This window comes from Corvus brachyrhynchos, unplaced genomic scaffold (assembly GCF_000691975.1).
Source record: "Corvus brachyrhynchos isolate BGI_N302 unplaced genomic scaffold, ASM69197v1 scaffold101, whole genome shotgun sequence".
NCBI classification, from domain to species: domain Eukaryota; kingdom Metazoa; phylum Chordata; class Aves; order Passeriformes; family Corvidae; genus Corvus; species Corvus brachyrhynchos.
The window spans coordinates 4,337,866-4,351,259 of NW_008237239.1; the positions used below are offsets into that span (position 1 = coordinate 4,337,866).

General features: G+C 37.5%; 1 protein-coding gene across 1 annotated transcript in view; it reads left to right on the forward strand.

The window, feature by feature from the left end:
- PTPRC (protein tyrosine phosphatase, receptor type C) overlaps nucleotides 1–12,923 on the forward strand; it is a 61,591-nt gene extending 48,668 nt beyond the window's left edge. Inside the window, 18 exon segments of the mRNA XM_017729721.1 lie at nucleotides 511–542; nucleotides 1,668–1,783; nucleotides 2,323–2,413; nucleotides 2,510–2,586; nucleotides 2,816–2,852; nucleotides 3,286–3,383; nucleotides 4,235–4,360; nucleotides 5,814–5,971; nucleotides 6,446–6,581; nucleotides 7,133–7,190; nucleotides 7,193–7,263; nucleotides 7,700–7,790; nucleotides 8,118–8,251; nucleotides 9,100–9,234; nucleotides 9,559–9,681; nucleotides 10,109–10,287; nucleotides 10,964–11,099; nucleotides 11,671–12,923. Coding sequence (XP_017585210.1) covers nucleotides 511–542; nucleotides 1,668–1,783; nucleotides 2,323–2,413; nucleotides 2,510–2,586; nucleotides 2,816–2,852; nucleotides 3,286–3,383; nucleotides 4,235–4,360; nucleotides 5,814–5,971; nucleotides 6,446–6,581; nucleotides 7,133–7,190; nucleotides 7,193–7,263; nucleotides 7,700–7,790; nucleotides 8,118–8,251; nucleotides 9,100–9,234; nucleotides 9,559–9,681; nucleotides 10,109–10,287; nucleotides 10,964–11,099; nucleotides 11,671–11,943 — 2,071 coding nt within the window. The 3' untranslated portion in view covers nucleotides 11,944–12,923.
- Nucleotides 12,924–13,394: the final 471 nt, after the last annotated feature.

Sequence of the window (13,394 nt, forward strand, 5' to 3'; positions counted from 1 at the left end):
GAGCTGGCTCCGGCAGCCAGCAGCGTTACAGGGCAGGGGGGGTAAAGAAGGCAGAGAAGGGTCTCTCATGAGGGTTTGAGATGGCTTTAATCACATCCTGTCCCCACGGCGTTCAGAGGCAGAGAGACAACGAGGTCTGGGTGCGGGGTGGTTTTGTCAGGGGCCCAAGGGCAGTCCCTGGGTGGGGCTGGGGCACAGGAGCAAATAGGGGGGAAACCGAGGGAGTGCCCAGGGCTAGGAAGGGAACAGGGGGGACATATGAAATAGGAAAAGCGATGGATTAACAGATCACCACATTTCTCCACCTCACGGCAGGAGGGTGGGAGGACAAGGATCCCAACCACCTCTGCATAATCCCAGGTGTAGCACTCTTGTTTCAAAGACAGCTTGTAATGCAGGCTGCTAGCTAACAACAGCCCTGGTGTTCTCATACAAAACTGATTTTATTTAACTTATTATCATGTATATCTTACTGGTCAAAGCATTTACAGATGCTTCTGCTTCTTACAGCAATTCTTCTGAAGGCGTGAACCTTGTTGCAGGTGAGTATCTTTGTATATTTAGCAAGTGGAAATAAAATTAGTCTCAGGTCTTGCTGTCACCTTTGGATTGTTTGCATTCTAGGTTACATACATAGATTACAGATATCAACACAATAACACCCTATTTGGAGGGAAAAATACTTCAGTAAATACACAGAAGTATGTGTACTTGAATGAACTGAAAGTTCATCAATGTCTGAAAAATTCTTAATTATTTCATTGCAAACCAAATTTTAGTTATCCCAGACACGTTTGTGATGTTTAACACTGATAATAAGTCCAGAATAAAATCCATCTTAAAACAAAATTTCCCTTTTCTGTGCACCTTTTCAAAACAAGAGATTGAACATTAGTCAGTTGTTTTTTACTGAAAACTTTTGAAGGCTTTCAAATCCCTAAGACTGAAACTGAAAATTTTGTGCAACTTTTTGCACAAGATTTCAAAGCCTGTGAAAACAGGATCAGTCAGTACCAGAAGGCTTCAAGACAAAAACAATTTAGAACACTAAAACTCACAGAAACTAACTACATTAAATGGGAAGTAATACTGTGTTGAAACTCAAATCCATTTACTTAGATTCATGGTTATTAATGTAAATGTAAATGAAAAATTAATCTGTGTCTAGTAAGAGGTGTTAAAACTTGTTCAACTGTTATTTTATCATTCAAGATCATATTACAGATTATTGCAACTCAAAACATAAATTGGAGAAAATTTGTAAAGTTAGGCAATACGTGTTGTTATATTTTAATCACTGACAATAACTGATCAGTACTGAAGCAGAAGGTGAGGCCATGTCACTGCTGTGGGCATTGGGGCAGTTGCTGTTTCCTGAACGTGACTGTCACCACATTGTACAAAAGCAGTTAATGTGGTGTCCCTGCATGTAGCCTCCGGAGGTGTCTCCAGTCAGGCAGTAGAGCTGGAAAAGTTCTCTTATTCCCACAGCCTGTTTGCTCACAGCTGGCTCAGGCAACACCAGTTTTATAAAACATAAATACACCAAGTTAAAATAAAGAGTTTGGTCCTTTTGTTAATTTATCTGGGAGTTTTTGAATCACATTTACTGGAGTGTAATGTACATTTTCATCATCAGTAACAATAAATGCTTGGCTTATTTACAGTTAAAGATGATGACAAGCAACTTCTCAACATAGAGCCAATACCCTCAGAGCTATTGCTGGACGCATACAAGAGGAAGATTGCAGATGAAGGAAGGCTTTTCTTGGAAGAATTTCAGGTTTGCCCTTTGCTCAAAATATACCACAGCTTTTTATCCCGGTGGTTGGAAGAAGTCTATTCAGGAGCATGTTTGAAGTATATGTACTAGTCAGAAATAAATAACTAAATAATCTAGAAAATTGAGTGAATTCTCATCTAAGGTCAAATATGCCTCAGTTAATTTTGCTACCAATCTCTCCTCATTGTAAGATGACAATAATTTTTTTCCTGAAGGTGTTCTTCAGCAAAAGTATAAAGAACACATTCTAAATATTTCTCATTCTAAAGTACCTTTTAATACATATTTTTTAAACTTTGTCTTACTGCATAGCCATGGGGATATAAATAATATGTAATTCTGGAGTTATATATTATCTACATTAGGGAGAAGAATTTTTTTAACTTTAGATATAAGAAATATAGGAAGTAATATTGTATGAAATAGAATGTTACCTTCCAGATTCAGTAATACAAAATTATTTCCATATGCATTTGACTGTAAGTAAAAGATATTTTAAATTGAGGCTTAACTAATAAAATAAATTTTATATTTTACAGAGTATTCCCAGAGTTTTCAGTAAATTTGCTATAAAGGAGGCCAAAAAGAGCCATAATCAGAACAAAAACCGTTACATTGATATTCTTCCATGTGAGTATCTGTAATAATTTTGACATGTTTTATAAATGTTTGATTTCTCACTGCCTTGAGATAACATAATTATTTTGGTTTAAATTATTTAAACAGACGACCATAACCGTGTTGAGCTCTCAGAGATGCCAGGAGATCCAGGATCAGACTATATCAATGCAAGTTATATTGATGTGAGTAACTTTTACTTAAAAAAAGGTCTTAGATGCTGTGTGGGAAATCCTGTAGTCTGTGCTTTTAAAGCAACAACACCTTTGAGGATTTCCATTGGAATTGTTTTCAACTTTGTAATGTATTTAGTATCATTGAACTGTTGCATACTGAATTTATTTTTAAAGTTGCAAATCTTTTAGATTGTTCATGCTTTCTTCCTAAAAGTTAATAACAATGTACTTTTTACAGGGCTTCAAAGAACCAAGAAAATACATTGCTGCACAAGGTAATTTATAACCTTAAAAGAATATGCTTTCTTTAGTCACCCATTTTCGGCAGACTATTGAAATCCTATTAGTAAGCTTAAAGGAAAAATGAAAATCTGACCTTTTGAAATTTAATATGACAAAGTTGTCAATGTGTTTTTGCTTAGGGAATTTTGTGAAGATTAATCGTGGTACTTCAAAGGGAGGTTTTTCATCTTGTGTAACTTTGCACCAAAAGTTTTCAGATTTCATAGCTATGCACTACAGATACAGATGAGACTTTTAAACTGTTGTAGCCTGATGACAGCAGCCATAATGAAATCAAGTGTGTGGCTGTTATTTGCGTGATCTCTGGTTAGCTCTTCAGACTGCATGGCTAAGCATGTCAAGCAGGCAGGGTTTTTCTTCATGTGGCTGCACTCCGAAAAGGTCCCTTAAATTATCTCCTTCTAGGCCCCAAGGATGAAACCACAGATGATTTCTGGAGAATGATCTGGGAACAGAAGGCAACAATTATTGTCATGGTGACTCGTTGTGAGGAAGGAAAGAGGGTGAGAAATATCCATCTTTCCCTCCTTCTATCTTTCCATCCATCTTTTTCCTGAAAACAGAGTGGATTGCTGTGCTGAATTACATAGTCTTCTTAGTACTTTTTTTCATTCTTTGCTGTTCTCTCATTGTGGCAGAACCTGTGTTGGAAAGCGTGCTAAAACATTGTTGCCTTACGAATTATCAGTCTTATCAGAAAATATCACTTTAGACATAGCTGTAAGTAGCAGAGGGTGAGCTTCCAAAGTACAGCTAATTAATCCAGAAAAGGGCTCAAGGTAGAACTGTATCTCCTCATAGACCTGTCAGAAAGGGTATGGTTTCTATTTTTCTTCTGTCTATTGTGGTATCCTGGCAGAGTCCTCAGTAGATCCTAGAAAGAATATTTTTCCTCTGTTGCCTTTATTTAAGCGGAAGGTTGGATGCTTCTGGCCTGCTTTTGTTCCTTATTCCAGGTACAGCAGGAAGAAAGGGAACTGCTGTTTTAGCTGCATTTAAAGATGTTGACAGCCAAGATGATGTTATAGGCAGGCAGGAGCAGCAGCCCTCATTGACTGAAAAAGAAGCCACGAAAGTAGCTGCAAACATTTCTACAGCCATCAGGCAACAGCAGCAGTCACAGTTCATTGTTTCAACTAGTGCACAGGATATTTTTTTTTCCCCTCTTTACATCTGAAACTAAATTCCATGGCCATGAATTTCAGGTCAGAGGCCTGAGTTGTTAGATATTTGGAATTGAGAAGTTGGAAAAGCTATACTGAGTTGCCATCTACTTTAAATTAGGCTTTTTTCTAGCTCTCAGCTCTCTACCACTTTGCTGTTGTGCTGCTGACTTAACGTCATCTCTTCATAGAACAAATGTGCCCAGTACTGGCCATCAATGGAGAATGGAACTGCAACGTATGGGGACATCATTGTAAAGATCAATGAAAGTAAAACATGTCCAGACTATGTTATTCAGAAACTGCACATCACAAATGTAAGTTGACTCAAAAGTGTGAGACTGACTGGAACTGGAGTGTCTATTTGGAGTCTGCATTTTAAGAAAGAAGAGTCAGCTATTAATGGAAGATGCTCTGCTGTCTTTCCTAAGCATGATATAGCTTAAGGGAAAATTTAGATGTAGGTGTCCTTCCTTGCAAAGTTGGATATATATTTCCCAACTTCAAAAGGTATTTTTCCTTAATACATTTAAATTTCCTTAAATTTTCCTTTGATACATTTAAAATTAAATTTCCTTAAATTTTCCTTTAATACATTTAAAATTAAACCATTAATACCTTGAAAAGTGGTAAAAAATTAGTAAATACGCTGTGGTTTCCTTATGTATTTAGTTTGTTCTTGAGAACAAAAAAGTTGCTGGTTTGTGCGTATCCCAGTATAACCTTCTGCAACTAAAATCAGTGTGACTCATAGATAACCATTATCTGCCCTCGTGATAATTGTGCCGTGGGACAATTACAAATCCTGGTAATCTCAAGTGCATTTATAAATGTATTTTAAAATCACTATTTAGATATTTTTAGGGTCATCAAGTCTGGTTAATTGCTCTCTTTCACATATCTGAAGTCACATTAGTTGCCCTATGTAATTGAGAACAAAATTTGCCATCAAAGGCTAAATTCTCACCTCAGGCCCTTTGCAAAAACACTTCAATGATGATAAATGGAGCCTAAGTCTTAGCTAAAAAGCCTTCAGACTCAAAGTGTAAATCTGCTGACAGATCTTCAGCAAAGCAACAGAATTCATCCATCTTGACCCATTATTACAGCTGGAAATTCCTATTCTGCTGTCTCATATTGCATTAAAATTTACTCAGAAAGTGGTCGGATTAAAAGAAAGTTGTAACTTCATGTGGTCAGTGAGTAGATCAGGATGTTAAGAATTAACTATTTACCAGGACATTGCTCTGTCACTTGAAGACTGACTTTAGAAATGAGAGATTGCAGTGGGTTGAGGGCTGATACTTTTTGAGCTGTTTGCTTTTTGTTCAGCTGACATCATATCAGTAAAGATAAAATGGATATTGGTTGTGGAATTTAAGAGTGATTCCCTGGAAGAAAGTGAAGACTTCTGCATTTGTGGTAGAGTAGTGATGTATAATTACTGAAACAATGGCAATTACTGAAACAACTGGATAATTCTACTCTTGAGTAAGAATTTGAGCATTAATTACTAGGATGTGCCTGTACAACCATACTAAATATGGCCAGTAAAAGCATGTCATTGAGGAGTTTTTCTCATTTGGTTTTATAATCAGGGTTGTCAAACCTTAGATCCTCCCTTTTAGTCTAGCATCAACATACCAAATTCAACTCAAGACTTCACATGCTTTGAGCTTTAATCTAGTCACTTCTACTTAAGTATACATATATATACATATATTCATGTATATATAGATTGATATGTGTTAAAAACAACACTTTTTCTAGGGAAGAGAAAGGACAGCTGGAAGAGATGTCACTCATATCCAGTTCACAAGCTGGCCAGACCATGGAGTCCCTGAGGATCCGCATCTTCTTCTCAAACTCCGACGCAGAGTTAATGCTCTCAGCAACTTTTTTAGTGGTCCGATCGTGGTTCATTGCAGGTAAATATATATTATTCTTTAAAAAATTTGGTAATGTAAATGACTGAAATGAAGCTATTCAGAAAAGGGAGCTGGCAAAAGTGTTTGTCTGATCCCAGATTTTGTGACTTGAACACTTGAAAATGAGGCAGCCAAAGATACACAAGGCCTGTTTTCTGGAGGATATGAAGGAAATTCAGGTTGATAAAACCTGAGGATACACAGACTTTTGAAAAACAGCCAGATAAATGTGGGGCTGCTCTGGCTATAAGCACCATATTTGGCCGTGTTGTCCTTGCTTTCACTAAAAGATACTAAAAATGCAAACTCATCATTGTTTGTGTTGCCAATAAATTTACAGCAAGAAGTGTTTTCAGGTACTTTGAATCCTGTTGTTACACTTTTCCAGTTTCACTCTCTCGTGACTGCTCCCCTCGGAGTGGGAGTGGGAGCTGCCGTTCCCTGTTGATAACCAAATCCCTTTGCACTTTGCAGTGCCGGTGTTGGGCGCACCGGGACATACATAGGGATTGACGCCATGTTGGAGGGGCTCGATGCAGAAGGCAGAGTGGATGTTTATGGCTACATTGTGAAGCTGCGTCGGCAGCGATGCCTCATGGTCCAAGTAGAGGTATGTCCCTGAAACTCCTGTCACTTACAGCTCTCCTTCACTAGGGCTTCAGCAGTATTTCTCACAAGTGCACTGCTCAGTTCAGTTGAAGCTGTTCTTAGAAAATATAGCTCTGAAAAGTATTAAGAGGGAGAAAAACTTCCAACATAATTTTTCAATTTTAGAAACTTCAACTTTTTAAGTTTAGACTTTAGAAGAGGAAGCCAAGGAGAACAGCTTTCTGGCTTACAATTCACAAGTGCAAAATTGAGCTTGCAGAGTCAAACTTGATTTAAAAAATTCTAAAATGCATCTGCCTAAGTGCAATTTTCATTTGAGTTGAGTACAAAAAAAGTTATGGACTGATGCAACACATGTTTTTAACTTATTTCAGCATTTTACAGTTTTAACACTTGTATTTAAGACCTGTTTAATGTTAATGCTTAATATTATTAACACTAATGCTGATATCATGGGAGTAATAGCTTCTTATAATGGTTTTAAAAAGTGTTATGGTTTTCTTTTACTCTTTAATAATGTCATGTTTAAAATCTTCAAATGGCAAACACCAGTCACAGTACATCCTTATTCATCAAGCACTGGTGGAATACAATCAGTATGGAGAAACCCGCCTTCCTGCCGTAATGGTCTGAAAAGAAAAGACCACCCGAATGAGCCTTCTCCACTGGAGGCAGAGTTCCAGGTAAATAAGCTTTGCATTTCAGTTGCCCTAACTTCCCACTTGTATTAGAAAATGCCTTGCACAATAGTCATGAGATAGAGATACCAGAGGTAATAGATCATTTAGATGATATTTTATTTCTCTGACACAGAAAGTTTCTTTACCTTCATGAAATAATCTGTATATGAATGAAGTTTTATTTCTGCTTTGGTGTTAATATTTTTAAGAAAGATGGAGCTCACAGAATTATTACTTGTGTCTGTGTTCATGGTTTCCTGTGCCATTGTGCGTGGGTAGCAGGCATTTTTAAACTGTAGTTCAATGTGACCAAAGTTTAAAGAACTAAAGTAAGGAGTGAGGCACTGTGAGATGAAGACTGGGTGTGAGTGTCCTGAGGAGATGATGATCTCAGGAATGATTTTAATCAAGCATAATACCAAACATCCTCTTTCTTCAGCGATTGCCATCCTATAAGGGGTGGCGGACGCAGAACACTGGGAATCGGGAGGAAAATAAAAGCAAAAATAGGAACGCCAACGTAATTCCTTGTGAGTATTTTCCATTGCCTTATTTTATCCCACCTTGCCTTATTTCATCTGTTATCTTCTAGTAGAAAAACTTTGAAAAAATGGGCAAATCACCTTAAAGGGTAGTATTTGATTAGTATTCTCAACACTGTAAAATCAGAAATTTCTCATCGTGATTAAAAAAAAGAGATGAGTTTTTACCAATGTGAATTATTGGGAGTGTTTATTTCAAGCAAGGTGACCTTGGTTCTGCAGTCTGTTGTGAAAGGACTGGCCTTTTCCATTCCCTCCCCCCTCCACAAATGCAGGGGGCTGTGTGCTGTGACGGTGACACTTTGTCTCACACAGATGACTTTAACCGAGTGCCCATCAGGCATGAACATGATTGCAGTAAGGAGAGTGAGCATGATTCAGATGAGTCCTCGGATGAGGACAGCGACTGTGAGGAATCCAGCAAGTACATCAATGCTTCCTTCATAACTGTATGTATTTAGAGGATCCACTATAGGCATTTCACAATCTTTCAGCTAAAACTCTTTTTCTCGTGTTGGCATCACAATAGAAAAGAATTTAGTTGAATAAGGGAGAAGGATCTGATGGTTGATTGGCAAATCCATCTATGTTTAAAACCATTAGCCTTCAGACTGGCCTCGTGATAACATGTATTTCTATCAGTGGGCATCTGTCTACAGGTTAAACCAGATAAATATTTTCCCTGTTAGTGAAATGTGAGTATAGTTATTCACATGGACCAAACCCTACCACTGAAAATCGGAGCAAACAGTTTTTTGGTATCATTATATATCCAAAGAAGAAAAACAGTTATTGGTCACAAATGAAGTAACTGATTTTAATGGAATTACTAGCTAAGTTCCATTTATCTGAATCCTTTGAAATGCTGCACAGTTAGGATACTTATTCAGGGTAAATGTATCTTTATTTTTAGGAAGCTCAGTGTGAACTGACTGGTGCACCAACTTTGTGTGGTATAAACACAATTTCTTAGAGGTAAAACTAAATAGCTGTGTAGAACAGAATGTTTTACCCCTTAAAAAGACGGTTTGCAAAAAATGGCAGGGTGAGGTCTCACCCACTGCAGCACATTGTTGTCAGTCTGAAGTGATATTTTTCTTGGGAGGATTGAGTTTAATGTTATTTGGGTAGTAGAATTCCTTTAAGATCATTTCCTACTGTGATAGGTAGGCATGTTTTCCATGTAAACAAAATGCTTCGTTAATTTATTCCATGGGGTATTCCTTAAATGACAATGAGTTCTATTGTTTACAATCACATTTTGGATGAATTGAAGGAAAAAAAAATTCTTTTATAGGGTTACTGGGGTCCAAAAGCCATGATTGCAACACAGGGACCGCTGCAGGAAACTATCTCTGACTTCTGGCACATGGTGTTCCAAAGAAAAGTCAAAGTCATTGTTATGCTGACAGAGCTGAAGGAAGGAGATCAGGTGAGGGTATTGTCTGCACACTGACATACTGAGTATCCTCTATGTGCAAACAAAACATTGCACTGCACTCTCTCATTCCCTCACTCCACTTAAGAGTTTTCCATAGCATAAGGAATTTGCATTTCCAATGTATTTTGCTCTATGATTTACCTACTTAATTTACTCTCTAATGAATTTTTGATGGAAAAGTGTGTGATGCTATATTTTAAACTACAGTGGAATTCCTCCTACTTTAAAGTTACTAAAATCTGTAAGTGCACATGGAAGGCAAAATCAAAGGAGATTTGAATGGTAATCACTGACTTGCACTTTTATCCATTTTAGGAACTCTGTGCACAGTACTGGGGAGAAGGAAAGCAAATATATGATGGCTTAGAAGTTCAAATGGCAGATGTCAACTCTGGTCCTAGCTATACCATACGTGCATTTGATGTTACACATCTGAAGGTAAAAGTTTTTTTTGCTAATTCCAAAAGGAGCTTTTCAAGAAGTTTTTAAATTTAAAAACAAATTTATAAATTTAGCCTCAAAAAAGAGAAGAGACAGTTCCCACTGCAGTTACCTCCTGCTCTAAGAAATGGAAATATTTTTCTCTTCCAGACCAGCAGTCAGTCATGAGAAATGCTAAATTATCTCAAGTTTTCTATTTAGTGAGTTGCTGAGATGGTGGGAGGGGAGTCTCAGGAGATCAGCTGTCTTTTGTACTTTGAACAAAGCTTGGATGTGTACCTCCCTCATATTCATGAGGTAGAACTATCACCCTGCAGTTCCTCAGGAATATAATTCTTCCTTTGTAAATCAGCAGCAATAGAGTTACTATGTGAATCCATATTTTATCCTGAGCATTAACTACATCTCCACTGCTGTTTTCCAGACAAAAGAAACTCAGAAGGTGTATCAGTATCAGTACCGTAAATGGAGTGGCTGTGATGTTCCAGAAACCCCCAAAGATTTAGTCAGCATGATTGTCAACATTAAACAAAAGCTTCCAGCCAGACCAGCCACTGAGGACAACAGGAGAACCCGCAGTGTCCCACTCCTTGTCCACTGCTGGTAGGTCTGAGTTCAGCACACATATTCACCTAGCTCTAAGTTCTGGGTATACATAGCAACCATAATTTTGGGATGCCTGTCTTTTCTCACAAGCCTTTCCATGTGTCTGGAGACTCAACTCCCCCTAGAAGATTTCTTGAATTGCTCAATCTTAACCTTTTGAACTGTAGTGATGAAAAGCAAGCACACTTCTCTTGGGCAAGTGTTGGCACAGAGCAGGTGCTATGAGCAGCTGCTCTTGGCTGGTGCACCTATTTTGTGGGGAAATGCTAGGTCAGAGTGCACTTTCAGGATACACTAGTGAACATCCTGTAGAGTTTTTAGGATCATCTCTTGCTCTAGTATAAAAGTTCACTTTTCTAGGACTGTTTCAGGGAATAGCCTTGCATGCCATCTAAACCAGAAGATAATCCTGCTAACAATAGTTGAGACTGCAAGTCTGACATTTTGAATTTCTCTCTTCCCCTTAAGTGATACTTGAGATCCAGGTACTCTCTAGAAAAACTATGTCCAGTGTGAGTCCTACACATATAATTAATTGTGACAATTTCAGTTCAGTAAAAAATGCTTTGGAAATGTAAATGAGTATAAAGGCTTTAAAACATACCTAACATTTAGTCAGAAGACTTCTGATTTTACATTGTAAATTTACGTGTACATTTTACACATCTTCTAGTGATGGATCACAGCAGACTGGTGTATTTTGTGCTTTAATGACCCTCTTGGAAAGTGCAGAAATAGAAGAAGTAATAGATGTTTTCCAAGTCGTAAAATCTCTTCGTCGCACCAGGCTGGGAATGGTCTCCACCTTTGTAAGTAAATCTTATGAATTAAAAGAAAAAAAGATGAGGTTACTTATCAAGGACACTAATATCCTCATAACCTTGGGCATAATTTCTGTATAGGGAGCACTGATTCTAATTGGAACATTCACACTCACCAGCATTTGGGCATTGGTCTTAGCTGATAGGAATGAAGGAGTCTGAGATGTCCAGAGCTGCAATTCTGTACCACCTTTGGAAAAGGCTGAATAGTATAAAACTACAAATTGTGTAAATTGCTGTTCCTGCAGCTGGTTCATGATGTACGGGCAGTGTCCCTTCTGCAGTTGGGAGATTAACTCCATTTGCAGGCTGGCAGCCACTGAGTGTTTTGTTTCTGTCACTCCAGAGGAACTGTCTCTGTGTCATATTCACATGAAGTCAGAATAAACCATAGGAGCAGCACTCTCTATGCCAAAAACTGTGGAAGCTGCTTCATATGCAGTCTTGCTTGTCCAACTACATGCTACATGCCTAAAATTTAAGAGAACAGGGAAAGAATGGATTAATTCTTGGGCTCTGAGCATTCCATTCACACTAACTTCTTCTCTTTATTTTTAAGGAACATTACCAGTTTCTGTATGACACCATTGCCAGTACCTACCCTGCACAGAATGGACAAATAAAGAAGAACAGCCAGCAGGAAGATAAAGTTGAATTTTGCAGTGAAGCAGGAAAATCAAATCAGGAAGCTGATTTGATCACAACTGGTCTTGCCACACCACTGCCAGAGGAAAAGGAGCCACCTGAAACATGTGACGATTCTAAGGCTGCAGATAGCACTAAGGGAACAGAAAGCTCTACAAATGGCCCCACAACTCCAGTTCTATCTTAGAGCTAGACTAAAAAAAAAGTGCTTTTTCACATGCAAAAAATCTTAAGTAAAAGAAGAGGTATAAGATTTCTTCCTCTTCCCACTTTTTTTTTTTTGGAAAATGTTTAGTTATTTCAGTTTTTGAAAGGTACAAATTTAAAGGAATACTTGAAACTTGTAGAGAGTGACAAAGAACTGTGGCAGTTTAATTTTTGTGTAGATTAGCATTTAATACTTTTCCAGAAACCTTTTCACTATTTTTATACTTTGCCTTTTAAAAATGTGTACAGTGTAATGCTATGCTGAGCAGTGCGAAGGAAAATTTTTTATTTCTGTAACGAGGGAAAAAGCAACTCAGAACAAGATTATTGCGTTGCAAGAACAGGTCTGTCCTCAAAACTACTAGCAAGTAAGTGAACCTATAGGTAAGCATATACTCTAGTATTTCAGGAGTAATGAGAGCATTAATAATACTCTTGGGACTTGTGGGACTTTGACAGTTTTAAGACCTTATCATTTACATCATGTGGCAATTCCAAAGAATTCGGACTTACAAAGAGCGTGTAAATCCTCCCATATCAGTGTGGAATAGCAATTTTTGCATTTTTCTGACTGTCCTCAAGGTGTCCTTATTGCTCCACATATATTAATCTGATATTCCAGAGTTAGACTACTATAGGAGTTTGGAGAGCGGATTTGAACCATTGCAACAGTTTTGATGGAAAACACATCCTGTTACTCTTAGAGCTTAAAGAACTGAGCGCTTGCACATTTCATATGCTTACTTTTATTTAAAGGACTACTTCCATAATGCCTCCAACCTTTTTTCAGAATTGGAAAATACTTTGATAATTTTCCTCAAAACTTGTAGATTTTAATTGGTACAGGATTTTTTTTTCATAATGATGTTTTGTATGTTGCAATTATGATATTTTTACTATTTCTTGCTGGATTTTAGCCTACTGTTTTTAGAACAAATAAAAAAGATAATTAATAGTTGACAAGGTGAAAATGATTTTGTTATCTAGTACTATGGAAACTGATCATTTACTTCTAAAGGTATAAAAGCTTGCACTGTCCCGTACATGGATAAAATTTACAAATGTCGGTAGGAAAACACATAATTTAATTCTTCTAAAACTGTGTGTGTACCCAGGTAAGTGTCATGACTCTCTCAGAACACAGGAAAGAGGCTTCATTTTATTTTGCTTGAAGCCATTAAAGGAACAGTCACACAACAGATTCAGTGCTCCAAGTTTATCACTGCTTATTCCTAATTTCTCATTGCAAAACACAATTGAAAATACTTAGAGAGCTGTCTAAACAACATGTACAGTCACACTTGGTTAAAACCCTAATTTAATTGTACCATTAGCCTAGATCAAATACTTCATTTACAATTATCAGCTCAGACAAGTGCTTGCTGGCAGTCTTGCTTCAGAAAGTGTCAGCAAGCAGACACAGAGCAGGGG